The sequence below is a fragment of the Bubalus bubalis genome, chromosome 17, assembly GCF_019923935.1.
Source record: "Bubalus bubalis isolate 160015118507 breed Murrah chromosome 17, NDDB_SH_1, whole genome shotgun sequence".
NCBI classification, from domain to species: Eukaryota; Metazoa; Chordata; class Mammalia; order Artiodactyla; family Bovidae; genus Bubalus; species Bubalus bubalis.
The window spans coordinates 32407337-32423535 of record NC_059173.1 but is presented as its reverse complement, the minus strand read 5'-3'; the positions used below and the strand labels follow the sequence as shown (position 1 = coordinate 32423535).

The window sequence follows — 16199 nt, the reverse complement described above, 5'->3', positions numbered from 1 at the left end:
GTGTAGCCCGCCAGGCTCCTCTGTCCATGGGATTCTCCAGGTAAGAATACTGGAGTGGGTAGCCATGCGCTGCTCCAGGGGATCTTCCTGCTCCAGGGGATCTTCCTGACCCAGGGATAGAACCCCCATCTATGTCTCCTGCACTGGCAGATGGGTTCTTTACCACTAGCGCCACCTTTAGGAAGTCCCGAAGCAAGTGACATCACACTGCAAATGAAAGCGCCTAGCATGGCACAAGGCAGGTTTGCAGTAAATCTTTCTCATTGACCCTAGTGTTCAGCTTTGTCTGTTGCTAAGCACAGGAGGACGCTGCCTCCTTCACGTCCTTTACTACAAACTACACCCCGATGGCCACGTCTGCTGGCAGAACTCAAGGCAGCCAGCCTCATTCCCGGTCTTTAACTTGTTATTTAGTGCTCTACTCACAGATCTCGAGCATACCCAGATTTTAAAAACATACACACATCAGAAGTTTTATGGTCAAGAAAGCTATCTCTTTTAAAATGAGATAAAAAAGGAAAGGAGACAGGCACCGTGTTCAAACCTCAGAGGACCATGTCATTGGTGTGGCTGATAAATCAGTAAAAGACTTCACTCACAGACATACCAGGGGAAGGACATGGTCTCCCAGTGCTCTTGTAAATGCTAGGCATTAAAATAAACCAGCAACTGCTTTCTCTGAGAAACCCCTAGATCCTAATTATTTACTTGGCAGAAAGAAACTGTCGAGGCGCTCTTACGATTTTACTTAATTTCACACAATGCTCCCTCTTCTTTTCCACAGTACCTGTCCAATAACTTTGATTCTCTGCACCAGTTTATTTGTATTCTGTAGAGGAAAAGCTTATGTTACACCAATCCTTTCTTGCAACCCTTTCTTCTTTGTCATCTCCTCCTTCCCTCCTTTTTGTAAAAGTAAGAATGCCTACATCAGTCTGCATGTCTTGGTCAATGTGGTCTCTAATAATCAAATTGCAGTGACCATCGAGCTCTCTTCAGATGTCTGAGTCAGCTCTAGTTCCACCCTGAAAACAGTAACCAACTCCAGTCAGCACAGCAGACGGTGCCACCTGCTGAATTTCTGAGAATCACCCGCAGCTCTAACAGCATGTTGGCTCTCACTTGCTCCCCTGAACTCTAAAGCAGCTGAGTTTCCTTCAGTCTGTAGTAGTCTTGGATTGGCCACGCAAACGGGAATAAATCAGGCCATGTGGTATTTACAAATATACTTTTTTTAAGCCTGGGATCATTTTTTTTTAATTGGAGGAAAATTGCTTTACAACGTTGTGTTGGTTTCTGCCATACGACGACTCGAATCAGTCATAATGATATACATATCCCCTCCCTCTTGAGACCCCCTCCCTCTCTATCCCAGCCCTGTAGGTAAGCACAGAGCGCAAGGCAAGCTCCCTGTGTTATGTTACACAGCAGCTCTCCACTAGCTATTTCACACGTGCTGCTTTCTCAGCTTGTCCTACCCGCTCCTTCCCCTGCTATGCTCACAAGTCTGTTCTCTGCCTCTGAATCTCCACTTCTTCCCTGTAAATAGGTTCACCAGTACTATTTTTCTGGATTCCACATGTACGCATTCATATATGATATATATGATATTTGTTTTTCTCTTTCTGACTTGCTTCACTCTGTATAACAGGCTCTTGGTTCATCCACCTCACTACAACTAACTCACATTCCTTCCTTTTTATGGCTGAGTATTACTGTAAATATGCTTTTAAGATCAATCTACATGATAGTATGCTTCAAAGTGTTTTTCAACATTTAACTACGCACACAAATACTTTACCATAGCTTTACCGTCAGGGCACTAGGTGAGATACACAGTCCATTTTGCAAACATGGAAACTGAGGCAGAGTGACTGACTTGCTTTAGAAACAAAGCTTTTCAATGACCAGATGCAATCAGAGCCCAGGGCTTCTGTCTGCTGGCCCTGGCTCACTGCTTGGACACTGGGAATGCCCAGGGCTCTGGCCCCACGTCTGATCCGTCTGCTGGGGTCACCCAGCTGAAGTACTGAGGGGAGGGGTGGGGAGCAATCACACAGCCGACAGGCCTTCAAGTCAAGGGAAGACCAAGCTACACACTGACTTTTTCTTCTTATTAAAAAAAAACAAACAGAACTTTGTTGACACTTATGAACAGCATTTACATACGTTATGAATACTTCAGGAACCGAAATGAAGCCCAAACTCTACTATTTAAGTACATCTCAGTGACCCATAGCTGATCTCAGGACTGCTTAATCTAACTGCTTATGTCACTCTGAACTTACAACTGAATCTGTGGATTACACTGGAATATATGAAATCACCATTTCTGTAGGTCAAAGAACATCTCATCAGCAACTCTGGTTACTCGTTTTATAATTCAAGTCAGCAGCCTTTCTGGGACATTACAGCTGCTTCTTCAGGGTTTCAACAGCCCCACTAAGCAGGGAAATCTCTGCAGCCTCTCTCCCACACCCCTCTGGCAGCACCTCTGCATCAGCTGGTAAACTGCCCCCGACTCCGCCCACCCTGTCTCCAGGCACCAAAGCTCCCCGCGTGGGATGGCAGGGCCCCGAGGTGTGGATATCCATGAGCAACCAAAACTGTGGACTGTGAAGATCCTCCCTGGCCACCCTGAACTCTCTCTGGAATGAAGTCTTTGCTGTGACTTTTCCCTCAGAGCAGAAGCAATCACATCTCTGGCACCCACTGTTCTCTGGTCCAGAGTCAGAGACTAATCCCCACTCCCACAAGGGTGCTGCCACAAGGGAGATGGGCAACACCCCTGTAACTGAAGTATCTTCATAGGCAGTGATGGATGCTGAGTCTCTGCAGCCCTTCCGTCCTGGGTGTCAGACAGGACAAGCCCAGGGCCAGCCCACGCTGTGCCCCCTCGCAGGGCTGCTCTCAGAAGAAGCTTGAAGTAATATTCAGTGGGTACGATTTCGATCCCTAACTCGGTCACCTTTAACTTGTGCTAAGTGAAGTCTGATGGGGTGATGACGCATGCACATGGGCATGCACACAGACGCCAGGCAACTGAGCACACGGGGAACTTGGACGCTGAGCAGTCAGCCTGGGGGCAGGCACATACCCACACGACCAGAACCCAGGTGCCATGAGGCCCCAGGTGGCAAGGCTGGGACCTGGGCCCAGATTGGTGGTGGCAGCAGAGGTCACGGCTGTGGGAGAGGAAAAGGGCTTGGGTGGGACACAGTGGAGGCAGCTTGTCTGTCTATCATAGAGCCCGTCCTTGTGGGGTCTGCAAAAATACTCAGCTCTTTGTCTTGAGCCCCAGGGCAGTAAATTATCACAAAGAAGAGCCTACAGTGGACAATGCAGTAAAGTATTAATACATCAGGGAGTTACTCGAGTTCTTCAAAGAGTTTGTAATCTCTCATTTTGAAAACTGCAGCAACACTGCCAAGCAAATACTCACAAGCACAGAAATAGAAATCAAGTGTAGAGATTGCTGCACTGGATAGAAAATACTCATTACTTTCTAGATGAAGCTTTAGATGATGAAATTATTAATAAGGAAGACCATTTTAAAATTAATTTTCCATATAATTGACAACATAGCATAGACTGCATAAACAGGCATTCTGAATTACATGCAATGCACAAAGATACTTCTAATTTCTTGTAAGACCTCCGTAAGTTGCAGGAATTGGCAGAGGAAACATTAAAATAATCTTGTATAAATTTACATTTAAAACTGAATTCAGACATACAAAATGGATATGTGTGAAGAATAAAATCTTTAGCAAAACTTCTCCATAAGAATAATCTGATCCACGCACATATGGACACCTTATCTTTGACAAAGGAGGCAAGAATATACAATGGATTAAAGACAATCTCTTTAACAAGTGGTGCTGGGAACTCTGGTCAACCACTTGTAAAAGAATGAAACTAGAACACTTTCTAACACCATACACAAAAATAAACTCAAAATGGATTAAAGATCTCAACGTAAGACCAGAAACTATAAAACTCCTAGAGGAGAACATAGGCAAAACACTCTCTGACATACATCACAGCAGGATCCTCTATGACCCACCTCCCAGAATATTGGAAATAAAAGCAAAAATAAACAAATGGGACCTAATTAACCTTAAAAGCTTCTGCACATCAAAGGAAACTATTAGCAAGGTGAAAAGACAGCCTTCAGAATGGGAGAAGATAATAGCAAATGAAGCAACTGACAAACAACTAATCTCGAGAATATACAAGCAACTCCTACAGCTCAACTCCAGAAAAATAAATGACCCAATCAAAAAATGGGCCAAAGAACTAAATAGACATTTCTCCAAGGAAGACATAAAGATGGCTAACAAACACATGAAAAGATGCTCAACATCACTCATTATCAGAGAAATGCAAATCAAAACCACTATGAGGTACCATTTCACACCAGTCAGAATGGCTGCGATCCAAAAGTCTACAAGTAATAAATGCTGGAGAGGGTGTGGAGAAAAGGGAACCCTCTTACACTGTTGGTGGGAATGCAAACTAGTACAGCCACTATGGAGAACAGTGTGGAGATTCCTTAAAAAACTGGAAATAGACCTGCCTTATGATCCAGCAATCCCACTGCTGGGCATACACACTGAGGAAACCAGAAGGAAAAGAGACACGAGTACCCCAATGTTCATCGCAGCACTGTTTATAATAGCCAGGACATGGAAGCAACCTAGATGCCCATCAGCAGATGAATGGATAAGAAAGCTGTGGTACATATACACAATGGAGTATTATTCAGCCATTAAAAAGAATACATTTGAATCAGTTCTAATGAGGTGGATGAATCTGGAGCCTATTATACAGAGTGAAGTAAGCCAGAAAGAAAAACACCAATACAGTATACTAACGCATATATATGGAATTTAGAAAGATGGTAACAATAACCCTGTGTACGAGACAGCAAAAGAGACACTGATGTATAGAACAGTCTTATGGACTCTGTGGGAGAGGGAGAGGATGGGAAGATTTGGGAGAATGGCATTGAAACAAGTAAAATATCATGTATGAAATGAGTTGCCAGTCCAGGTTCGATGCATGATACTGGATGCTTGGGGCTGGTGCGCTGGGACGACCCAGAGGGATGGAATGGGGAGGGAGGAGGGAGGAGGGTTCAGGATGGGGAACACGTGTATACCTGTGGCGGATTCATTTTGATATTTGGCAAAACTAATACAGTTATGTAAAGTTTAAAAATAAAATAAAATTAAAAAAAAATAATAAAAAATTAAAAAAAAAATAAATAAGCATGGTGACAATAAAAAAAAAGAATAATCTGATCTAGACATACTAAAATTTATATTTTTAAAGTTTATTAAAAATTTATCTCAATGTTGTTATAATTTATACAACTCCAGTAACTGTTACAATAAACAAAATGAGCTTTCCCAAAATAAAAAAATTATCTGCCATCTTGCATTTGAAAGGAGCAGCTAACACTGCTTTCAATTATGCCAACTGACATACAAATTCTGATGACCTAAACAAAAGAATCTACAGAAAAGTGAGCCAGAAAAATCTTATGAGTTAAGATATCATATGAAGTATTACTACTGATTATATAAAATGACTGCATCAAAACATTTTTTTTTGCAATTTATAAGTTTATGTTAATAGTCACGGATCACCATTATTCCTATTATATTTTGAAAGTAAAATATTTTTAATATATTTATTTATATTTATTTATTTGGCTGTGCTGAGACTTAGTTACAGCATGTGGGATTTAGTTCCCTGACCAGGGATTGAACCCAGGTCCCTTGCATTGGGAGTGAGCAATCTTAACTGCTGAACCATCAGGAAAGTCCTGAAAGTAAAATACTTTTAATGGAAAAGCCTTACACTCATTTTATAGGTTGTTCTCAAAATGCCTGGAGCATAATTTTTTAAAAAGAAACATTAACACGTGATGTTAATTTTGGGAGAAGAGAGTGCCGGCAGCCTGACGCCCTCTACGTGTCTCAACCCCCCATCTCTGGTTCTTTCAGGACCACTTCCATGAAGGTTCCCCAAGCCCCAGGACCTCCAGAATGCTGCCTCTCTCTCCCAAGCTCCAAACACTCTACCCTCTCTAAGCATTTATCTTCTTTATACCATTATTTACCTGTGCGTCTTCATGAACTTCTGAAATGCAGTTGTGCAGCTGACTCTTCACTCCCTCACAGACCCTATACATGCTACCACAACTCAACTTACTAAGTCAACCAACTGTCATCTGGATTTTATAGGGACAACCATCTTCATTCCCTTTTAAGTTGTGGGTTTTATGAAGAAGAGATTGGAAGCTATTGATGTAACATTATCATAAGTCAAAAATGTACATTTTGCAATGTAACTAAACGTTAGATCTGAAACCAACTGAAATAAAGGCAAAGGATATCTTGGTACCATCTCTATTCATAATCAAACTCATGACTGTTTAAGAATTTAAGTTTTACCAAAAAACAAAAAAAAAAGAGCATGTCACCATTCTTGGGTTCATATATTTTCAAAGACCATACTGTGTCACCCTAAGCCAAGATTTATTCCAGCCTTCACACTTACACAAGCTACTCCCGGAGGGGAGCCAGTACAAACAGAGGATGTACTCACTTTAAATCAACACAGATCTACCCAGATATTCCCAGTGTCTTTCCTGGACCCTCAACTTGTAAACTTCCAGGCTGAGCCGAAGCTGAGCGGAAAGCTTCCACACTTTCTCAGGGATGGCAGGTGAACGTGGTGTCTGTGGGCACCCCCCCGGCTGCCCACCTGGGTGCCCCTCGCAGCAAGGGGGACCCAGCTTACCTCCTGGGGATGATGCCGTTTTCCAAGCTTGTGGTCTGGCTCCGAAGCCAGCGGCGCTGGTAGCTGCTGGACGAGGAAGTGGAGGAGCTTGGAGATGGGAACGGTGTGATCAGAAGGCTGCTCAGGGAGGCTGTGAGAAGAAGATTGGAAAGTGCGAGTTGAATTCAAGGAGCCTGCGTGAACCTACACAAAAAGCACAAGCCCAGGATCCTAACTGTTCTGGTTCTACAGGCCACACCCAGCAGAGGGAGACCAGTCTCCCTAAGACTTCTGTACTGCGAGAAAATATCCCATAAAGGGGGAAACAAGTCAAAAGGAACAGGGACCACAGACAGAGCCTTGCATCCATGACCAGACCTCACTTACAAATGCAAACAATTATTACTCATCCACTCAGAGTGCAAACTGAAGATTTCTGATACAGTGTTCCACAGAACTATTGCTGTTGCTGCCGGGTAACCAGTGCCCTACACAGCGTTTACTCACACACATTAACCTCTTTTGACTGCTTCTTCACTCTATTTAGAGGTGAAATCGAGGCAGAAAGGCAGTTCCTCCACACAGCACTGCCTCTCCTGCACCCCCAGCCCCAAATGCATAGTGGGCCCTTGGCCCACTGCCACTCCCTTGCTGTGAAAGAAGAATATGTGCATGTGGGTTTGGAATGCTGGAGGAGGCAGACTTTTTCTCCTTTTACCTCCCCAAGTTACTGGGTCAGGTAGAGAAGGGGATGGAATGTGACAGGCAGCCAGTCGACATTTTCAGACACAGGTACTGACTTCACTAAGCGCAGTGTACCATGCTCGTGGACACCACTGGAAGGCAGCTTCTCCATGTGAGCCATCATGTTTTTATTTCTACTTTTACAGGCAGATGGAAATACGCTGAGTCCCCAGCGTGAGTTCTGAAATCCTGCAAGGGTTGCCTGGCTGCCCGGCAAGCATCTGCAATGTGCCAGGCACTGTGCAGCGCGTGGTGGCCCTGCATGGAGCTGACGGCTGCAAGACCAGAGAACCCCCAGCCACAAGGGTGAGAAGCTAACAATCTAGGCTTCCTTGTCCACAGCAGAGGTGCTGTGAGCATCCATGAGACACTCTTCTTCTGATCCAGTCAGCATGCACAGGAAAGGCAGAGCTTATTCATCTGTGGATCCCTTGTATCCAGGATGTGCCTGGGACACAACGGACAATTAACAAAGGTTTGCTGAACGTATGGCACTTCTGCACTGAAGTGCTGCCAGGTGAGGCTGGCCTGGTTTCAGCCTTGAGGCTGGACTTACACCTCCAAAATCAAATCCCCATTTCAAGTATCAGTGAGTAGGTAATTCTGTTGAGAATTTTGAAGGGAGATAGAGTTTTTCCTCAAAGTAACAGAATACTACTTAATTAAAAAAATCCTAATTAGACATGTCTGCTCCACTCCCAAGTTCTCAAAATCCCCTATAAGATCCAGAAGATCCTCATTCCCTATTTCCAAATCTCAGGGTGCCCGGTCTTATGCTGAGCACATCAGCTTCTTCTTGGCAGGTGGAGGACACCACTGAGATGCAGCACTTGTATTATAAATACTTGTCCCTACCCTGTCACAAAAGCAGGATGGGATGAGCTGAGGACCACTGTCTTCTGGAAATCATGCTCATGTTCTGTGCTCAGTCATGTTGACTCTCTGTGACCCCATGGACTGTAGCCCGTCAGGCTCCTCTGTCCACGGGATTCTCCAGGCAAGAACACTGGAGTGGGTTGCCATGCCCTCCTCCATGGATGTTCCTGACCCAAGAATCAAACCCAAGTGTCCTGCGTCTCCTGCATTAGCAGGCAGGTTCTTTACGACTGTACCACCTGGGAAACCCTCTGGAAGTCCTACAGCTGCAAGATTCTTCTGCTCAGTAGAGGAGGAGTAAGACCCAGGCTCTCCTTCAAATCCCAGCTCTGTGGCTCACTGGCTGGGACACGTGGGTGGTTCACTTAACCTGTCAGCTTTCTCATCCATAAAACGGGAGCAGTAAGGGACCACACCTCAGTATGTTTTGTGAGAGCTGCAACCTGCTAGTGGGTTATAAATTATTTAGCAGATCAAAACTGGTATTTTAAAAGAGAAGTATGAATGAAAAGAGAGGGCAGTGTTAACACTAATTTATGACACTTTTGTTTGTCATATATAAAGATGTTTGTTACTGGATCATGATGTGAAATGCATTAGTGTGGGCGGCAGACAAAAGAAAGCTCTAAAAACCACTGACCTATTTCACACAGTTCCTGTGAGGATTAAACAAATCAATACATGTAAAACACTCAGCCCAGTGCCCATACAGTAAATGTTACCTACTCACTCTCTGACAATTCTTGGAAAAGGTGGGCCAGGTAAGACATTTCAGAGTACTACTAAAAGGTCATTACTTCTGAATAGTTAATTGTGAAAAGAACTAAGAACCTGTAATAGAGACATGAAAAAGAAAAGCAAAAAATTAAAATAATAAAAACCAAGGAGGATGTTCCCTTTATCCGTACTATAGAATGCAGAATAATAATTGTGATAAAAACATAAGCTAAAGGCTGGCTGAGCGTTATCCAACATTTCCTGAAAAATATTCTGGGGGCTTCCCTGGTAGCCCAGTGGCTAAGACTCTGTGTTCCCAATGCAGAGGGCCCAGATTCAATCCCTGGTCAGGGAACTAGATTCCACAGGCCACAACTAAGAGTTCACATGCGGCAACTCATGATTCCATGTGCCACAACTTAAAAAAAAAAAATCTCGAGTGCTACAATTACCAACACAGCCAAATAAATAAAATAAATATTTTAAAACTGCATTTTGATATCACATAGGAGGACTTTTATGCAAAAGTACTGTAGTGTATGTAGTCAATCATGCGTGGATGCTGCATTGTTTCAGTCATATCTGACTCTGTGCGACCCCATGGACTGTAGCCCACCAGGCTCCTCTGTCCATGGGGTTCTCCAGGCAAGAATACTGGAGTGAGTTGCCATGCCCTCCTCCAGGGGATCTTTCCAACCCAGGGATCAAACCGGCATCTCCTGGGTCTCCTGCATTGGCAGGCGGAGTCTTTACCGCTAGTGCCACCTGGGAAGCCCGTAGTCAATCATACGTTTTAGCAAATGATACAGCGACAACTCTCAGACACAAGAACAGGCCTCATTTTGCCTTGTAACCTATTGCCATTTTCATGAGAAAAGGATGGATTCAATCCCCATTTAGTGCGTGTGGCTATGGGCTGGGCCATGGTCTACAAGGGAGTGCAGCCTGGATGCTGCTGGGGCGCTGGTCCCCATCCCCAGGGCTGAGTGGGCTTCCCTGGCTGGCTCACTCACTTCACTGTGGGCCTGGCATCTCCAGGACACCAAAGAGCTTCTGCACAGGAGTTCCACAGGGTAGGTCCCAGCCCACACCATGCTTCCTGTCAGCTCCACAAGTTGGTGCCTTGGTTGTAAAACGTGCGACTTTCAGTTAAATTATTCACAGCCTCGGCTTCAGCTTTAAAAGTGCTATGTCTGACACTTCTTAATATTTTTAGTATCACTCTTCTTTTTAGAATACTTTTATAATTAGCACAAATGCTAATGCACACAGACTGCAAAGATTTTTGGAGTTTTGCACATGAATAAGAAAACAATTTATGCTTGCATCCCCACCCCTCTGACAGAGGAGGGCTCTTCAACAAGTGTCTATGTATTCCTACCGAAATTAGCGGTAAGAAAAAAGAATATATCCATAGGCTTAAAAATGTCAACTGCTGGCTCTTCTTGACCTGTGTTGTTCAAGATAAGGATTCAGCTTTATCTGGAAATACGTCTGCTATTTGGAGAGCTTACTGTATTGATGATCTGACAAAATCTGGATTCAAAGTGACAACACCCTGAAACTCTTAAATCCATTTGCTCAACTTTGACTGAGCGCCTACTAAGTTCCTGGCACCACCTGGGCCTGAGGCAGAAAGTTACAGCACAGAAAGTTCTTAACAAGCTCTGTCCTTAACAAGCCTGCATGCATGGAGTAAATAAATAAGATGATAACAGACAGTGTTAAGTTCACATGATTTTCTTTAAGAAACCAGGACAAAGGTTTATTCTCCAGTCAGTGGTCCAAGAACACCCTTGTGAAAATGGTACATCTCAACTAAACCTAAAATCCAGCAAGAGCCAGTCATGGAAAGGGCATATCAACTAGATCAACTGAGTGTGTCTCTTTTAAAAATCTCTATGTACTCCTCCTCGTATATATGGGGAACATGTCCCCCCCACCATTCAAGGATCCACTGAATATCTCCTATGTCAGGCAGGATTCAGGCTACTGGGGATGGAGCAGTCAGCATGACTCAGTAGCTGGGTCTCTGCCCTAGGGGAGCTTACTCTCCATGGGAAAAGAAGCAGCAAGCAAAAATCCCCAAGGAATTACAAAACACAACCAGAGTGTGGTGAGTCCACAGGGGCAAACTCAACACTGGAAAAGGAAATGCAAACTCAAACACTCAGAAGCTGCTACGATTCCTCCAATGGGAAGAACTGTGAGTCTGGCTGATTGATGCTGCTGCAAAATGGAGTCATGCACTCTCCGACCTGATAGCACTCCTGGGACAGTGCAGAGGCAGGACTGCAGCAAACATCTGGGTCTAGAGTGCAGGTTTGGACTTGCCAGATAGCCCTCACTTGCAGGAGACACCTGGGCGGAGGAAGCTGCAGAAGCCCCAAGCCTTCCATCTCTTGCACAGCTTGGACAGAACAGATGGGGTGTCTTTGTTTCTGGACACACTCTCGCCAAAACTCAGTTCAGTTCAGTTGCTCAGTCATGTTCAACTCTTTGCGACCCCATGAACCGCAGCATGCCAAGCCTCCCTGTCCATCACCAATTCCTGGAGTCCACCCAAACCCATGTCCATTGAGTTGGTGATGCCATCCAACCATCTCATCCTCTGTCGTTCCCTTCTCCTCCTGCCCTCAATCTTTCCCCGCATCAGGGTCTTTTCCAATGAGTCAGCTCTTCGCATCAGGTGGCCAAAATGTTGGAGTTTCAGCTTCAGCATCAGTCCTTCCAATAAATATTCAGGGCTACTTTCCTTTTAGATTGACTGCTTTGGTCTTCTTGCAGTCCAAGGGAGTCTTGGACTTTTCTCCAACACCACAGTTCAAAAGCATCAATTCTTCGGCGCTCAGCTTTCTTTATAGTCCAACTCTCACATCCATACATGACCACTGGAAAAACCATAGCTTTGAGTAGACGGACCTTTGTTGGCAAAGTAACGTCTCTGCTTTTGAATATGCTGTCTAGATTAGTCATAACTTTCCTTCCAAAGAGTAAGCGTCTTTTAATTTCATGGCTGAAATCACCATCTACAGTGATTTTGGAGCCCCCAAAAATAAAGTCAGCCACCATTTCCACTGTTTCCCCATCTATCTGCCATGAAGTGATGGGACTGGATGCCATGATCTTCGTTTTCTGAATGTTGAGCTTTAAGCCAACTTTTTCACTCTCCTCTTTCACTTTCATCAAGAGGCTCTTTAGTTCCACTTCACTTTCTGCCATAAGGGTGGTGTTATCTGCATATCTGAGGTTATTGATATTTCTCCCGGCAATCTTGATTCCAGCTTGTGCTTCCTCTAGCCCAGCGTTTCTCATGATGTACTCTGCATATAAGTTAAATAAGTAGGGTGACAATATACAGCCTTGACATACTCCTTTTCCTATTTGGAACCAGTCTGTTGTTCCATGTCCAGTTCTAACTGTTGCTTTCTGACCTGCATACAGATTTCTCAAGAGGCAGGTCAGGTGGTCTGGTATTCCCATCTCTTTCAGAATTTCCCAGTTTATTGTGATCCACACAGTCAAAGGCTTTGGCATAGTCAACAAAGCAGAAACAGATGTTTTTCTGGAACTCTCTTGCTTTTTCGATGGTCCAGCAGATGTTGGCAATTTGATCTCTTGTTCCTCTGCCTTTTCTAAAACCAGCTTGAACATCTGGAAGTTCATGGTTCATATATTGCTGAAGCCTGGCTTGGAGAATTTTGAGCACTACTTTACTAGCGTGTGAGATAAGTGCAATTGTGCGGTAGTTTGAGCATTCTTTGGCATTGCCTTTTTTTGGGATAGGAATGAAAACTGACCTTTTCCAGTCCTACAACAGGCTAATGTGACCAGACCTCTATTTTCTCTCCAAGCTCAGCTTGCAGACTCTCCCCTCACTGCATCCAGCCTCCTTCTGTTCCCAGTACATAGTGGTCTTTCTGCTGCCCACACACAAACTTGCAAAGCCTGTTCCCACCCCTGGGCTCTGCCCCAGCAGCCCCCAAAGTCTAACATGCTCTCTGCTCTGGTCTTCACCAAGCTAGTTAGCAAGGTGCTTGAGTCAACTGAGAGTTCAGCTTCCAGGAGAGGCATTCCTTGAGCAAGCACTCTGGTGGTGACAGAAGCCTGCCTACATTTTATTGTCTTTCTCTGTGTCTTCTCTATTGAATACAAACTGCATGTCTACTTGATTACTGATCTCTCCTCACATCCAACAAAAACGTCTGGTGCATAAGATTCTCAAGAAAAGTTGCTTCATGATGTCTGTCTCCATCAACAAGCACAGCAGACCCAAAACATTAGAAAAAAAATTTCTAGAGTTCAAAACCTGAATTTGTTAAAAAGCTTCCTATGGTCAAAACTGTATAGAGAGCATAAGGATTTTCTCCCCACCTCTTCATTTTAAGTCTTTTTTATGTTTGACAGGGAAGCCTAGTGGCTCAGATGGTAAACAATCTGCCTGCAATGTAGGAGATGCAGGTTCGATTCCTGGATCAGGCAGATCCCCTGGAGAAAGGAATGGCAATCCACTCCAGTATTCTTGCCTGGAGAAACCCATGGACAGAGGAGCCTGGCAGGCTATAGTCCATGCGGTCAAAAAGAGTCAGACACGACTTAGTGACTAACACTTTCACACTTTTATTTTGATGGTGGAAGTGATGATGGTGGTGGTGGTGATGGTGATGGTGGTGGAGGTGATGGTGGTGATGATGGCGGCAGTGGTGGTGGTGATGGTGGTGATGGTGATGGTGGTGGTGGAGGTGGTGATGGTGGTGGTGGTGGAGGTGGTGATGGTGGTGGAGGTGATGGTGGTGGTGGAGGTGGTGATGGTGATGGTGGTGGAGGTGATGGTGGTGATGATGGCGGCAGTGGTGGTGGTGATGGTGGTGATGGTGATGGTGGTGGTGGAGGTGGTGATGGTGGTGGTGGTGGAGGTGGTGATGGTGGTGGAGGTGATGGTGGTGGTGGAGGTGGTGATGGTGGTGGAGGTGATGATGGTGATGGTGATGGTGGTGGTGGTGGAGGTGATGGTGGAGGTGGAGGTGGTGATGGTGGTGGAGGTGATGGTGGTGGTGGAGGTGGAGGTGGTGATGGTGGTGGTGGTGATGGTGGTGGTGGAGGTGGTGGAGGTGATGGTGGTGGAGGTGATGGTGGTGGTGGAGGTGGTGGTGATGGTGGTGGAGGTGGTGGTGGTGATGGTGGTGGTGGAGGTGGTGATGGTGGTGGAGGTGATGATGATGATGGTGGTGGTGGTGATGGTGGTGGAGGTGATGATGGTGATGGTGGTGGTGGTGGTGGTGGTGATGGTGGTGGTGGAGGTGGTGATGGTGGTGGAGGTAATGATGGTGATGGTGGTGGTGGTGGTGGTGGAGGTGATGGTGGTGGTGGAGGTGGAGGTGGTGATGGAGGTGGTGATGGTGGTGGAGGTGATGGTGGTGGTGGAGGTGGTGATGGTGGTGGTGGAGGTGGTGATGGTGGTGGTGGAGGTGGTGGTGGTGGAGGTGGAGGTGATGGTGGTGATGGTGGTGGTGGTGGTGGTGATGGTGGTGGTGGAGGTGGTGATGGTGGTGGAGGTGATGATGGTGATGGTGGTGGTGGAGGTGATGATGGTGATGGTGGTGGTGGAGGTGATGATGGTGATGGTGGTGGTGGTGATGGTGGTGATGGTGATGGTGGTGATGGTGGTGATGGTGGTGGTGGTGGTGTGAGTGGTGGTGGTGGTGGTGGAGGTGGTGATGGTGATGGTGGTGATGGTGGTGATGGTGGTGGTGGAGGTGGTGATGGTGATGGTGGTGGTGGTGGAGGTGGTGATGGTGGTGGAGGTGATGGTGGTGGAGGTGATGGTGGTGGTGGAGGTGGTGGTGATGGTGGTGGTGGTGGTGGTGGAGGTGATGGTGGTGGTGGTGGAGGTGGTGGTGGTGGTGGAGGTGATGGTGGTGATGGTGGTGGTGATGGTGGTGGTGGAGGTGGTGGAGGTGATGGTGGTGGAGGTGATGGTGGTGGTGGAGGTGGTGGTGATGGTGGTGGAGGTGGTGGTGGTGATGGTGGTGGTGGAGGTGGTGATGGTGGTGGAGGTGATGATGATGATGGTGGTGGTGGTGATGGTGGTGGAGGTGATGATGGTGATGGTGGTGGTGGTGGTGGTGGTGATGGTGGTGGTGGAGGTGGTGATGGTGGTGGAGGTAATGATGGTGATGGTGGTGGTGGTGGTGGTGGAGGTGATGGTGGTGGTGGAGGTGGAGGTGGTGATGGAGGTGGTGATGGTGGTGGAGGTGATGATGGTGATGGTGATGGTGGTGGTGGTGGTGGTGGTGGTGGAGGTGGTGGTGGTGGTGGTGGAGGAGGTGGTGATGGTGGTGGAGGTGATGGTGGTGGTGGAGGTGGTGATGGTGGTGGTGGAGGTGGTGATGGTGGTGGTGGAGGTGGTGGTGGTGGAGGTGGAGGTGATGGTGGTGATGGTGGAGGTGATGATGGTGATGGTGGTGGTGGAGGTGATGGTGGTGGTGATGGTGGTGATGGTGATGGTGGTGATGGTGGTGATGGTGGTGGTGGTGGTGATGGTGGTGGAGGTGGTGGTGGTGGTGATGGTGATGGTGGTGATGGTGGTGATGGTGGTGGTGGAGGTGGTGATGGTGATGGTGGTGGTGGTGGAGGTGGTGATGGTGGTGGAGGTGATGGTGGTGGAGGTGATGGTGGTGGTGGAGGTGGTGGTGATGGTGGTGGTGGTGGTGGTGGTGGTGGAGGTGATGGTGGTGGTGGTGGAGGTGGTGGTGGTGGTGGAGGTGATGGTGGTGATGGTGGTGGTGATGGTGGTGGTGGAGGTGGTGATGGTGGTGGAGGTGATGATGGTGATGGTGGTGGTGGAGGTGATGATGGTGATGGTGATGGTGGTGGTGGTGGTGGTGGTGGTGATGGTGGTGGTGGTGGTGATGGTGGTGGTGGAGGTGGTGATGGTGGTGGAAGTGATGATGGTGATGGTGGTGGAGATGGTGATGGTGGTGGAGGTGGTGATGGTGGTGGAGGTGGTGATGGTGGTGATGGTGGTGGTGGTGGTGGTGGTGATGGTGGTGGAGGTGATGATGGTGATG

General features: G+C 46.6%; 1 protein-coding gene across 7 annotated transcripts in view; it reads right to left on the bottom strand.

The window, feature by feature from the left end:
* Positions 1–16199, bottom strand: part of FNIP2 (folliculin interacting protein 2) — a 130328-nt gene that overhangs the window by 34354 nt on the left and 79775 nt on the right. For all 7 annotated transcript variants that reach the window (XM_025267981.3, XM_025267984.3, XM_006073900.4 and 4 more), the window contains one exon: positions 6814–6943. In XM_025267981.3, the coding sequence (XP_025123766.2) occupies positions 6814–6943 (130 nt within the window). The remainder of the gene's footprint in view (positions 1–6813; positions 6944–16199) is intronic.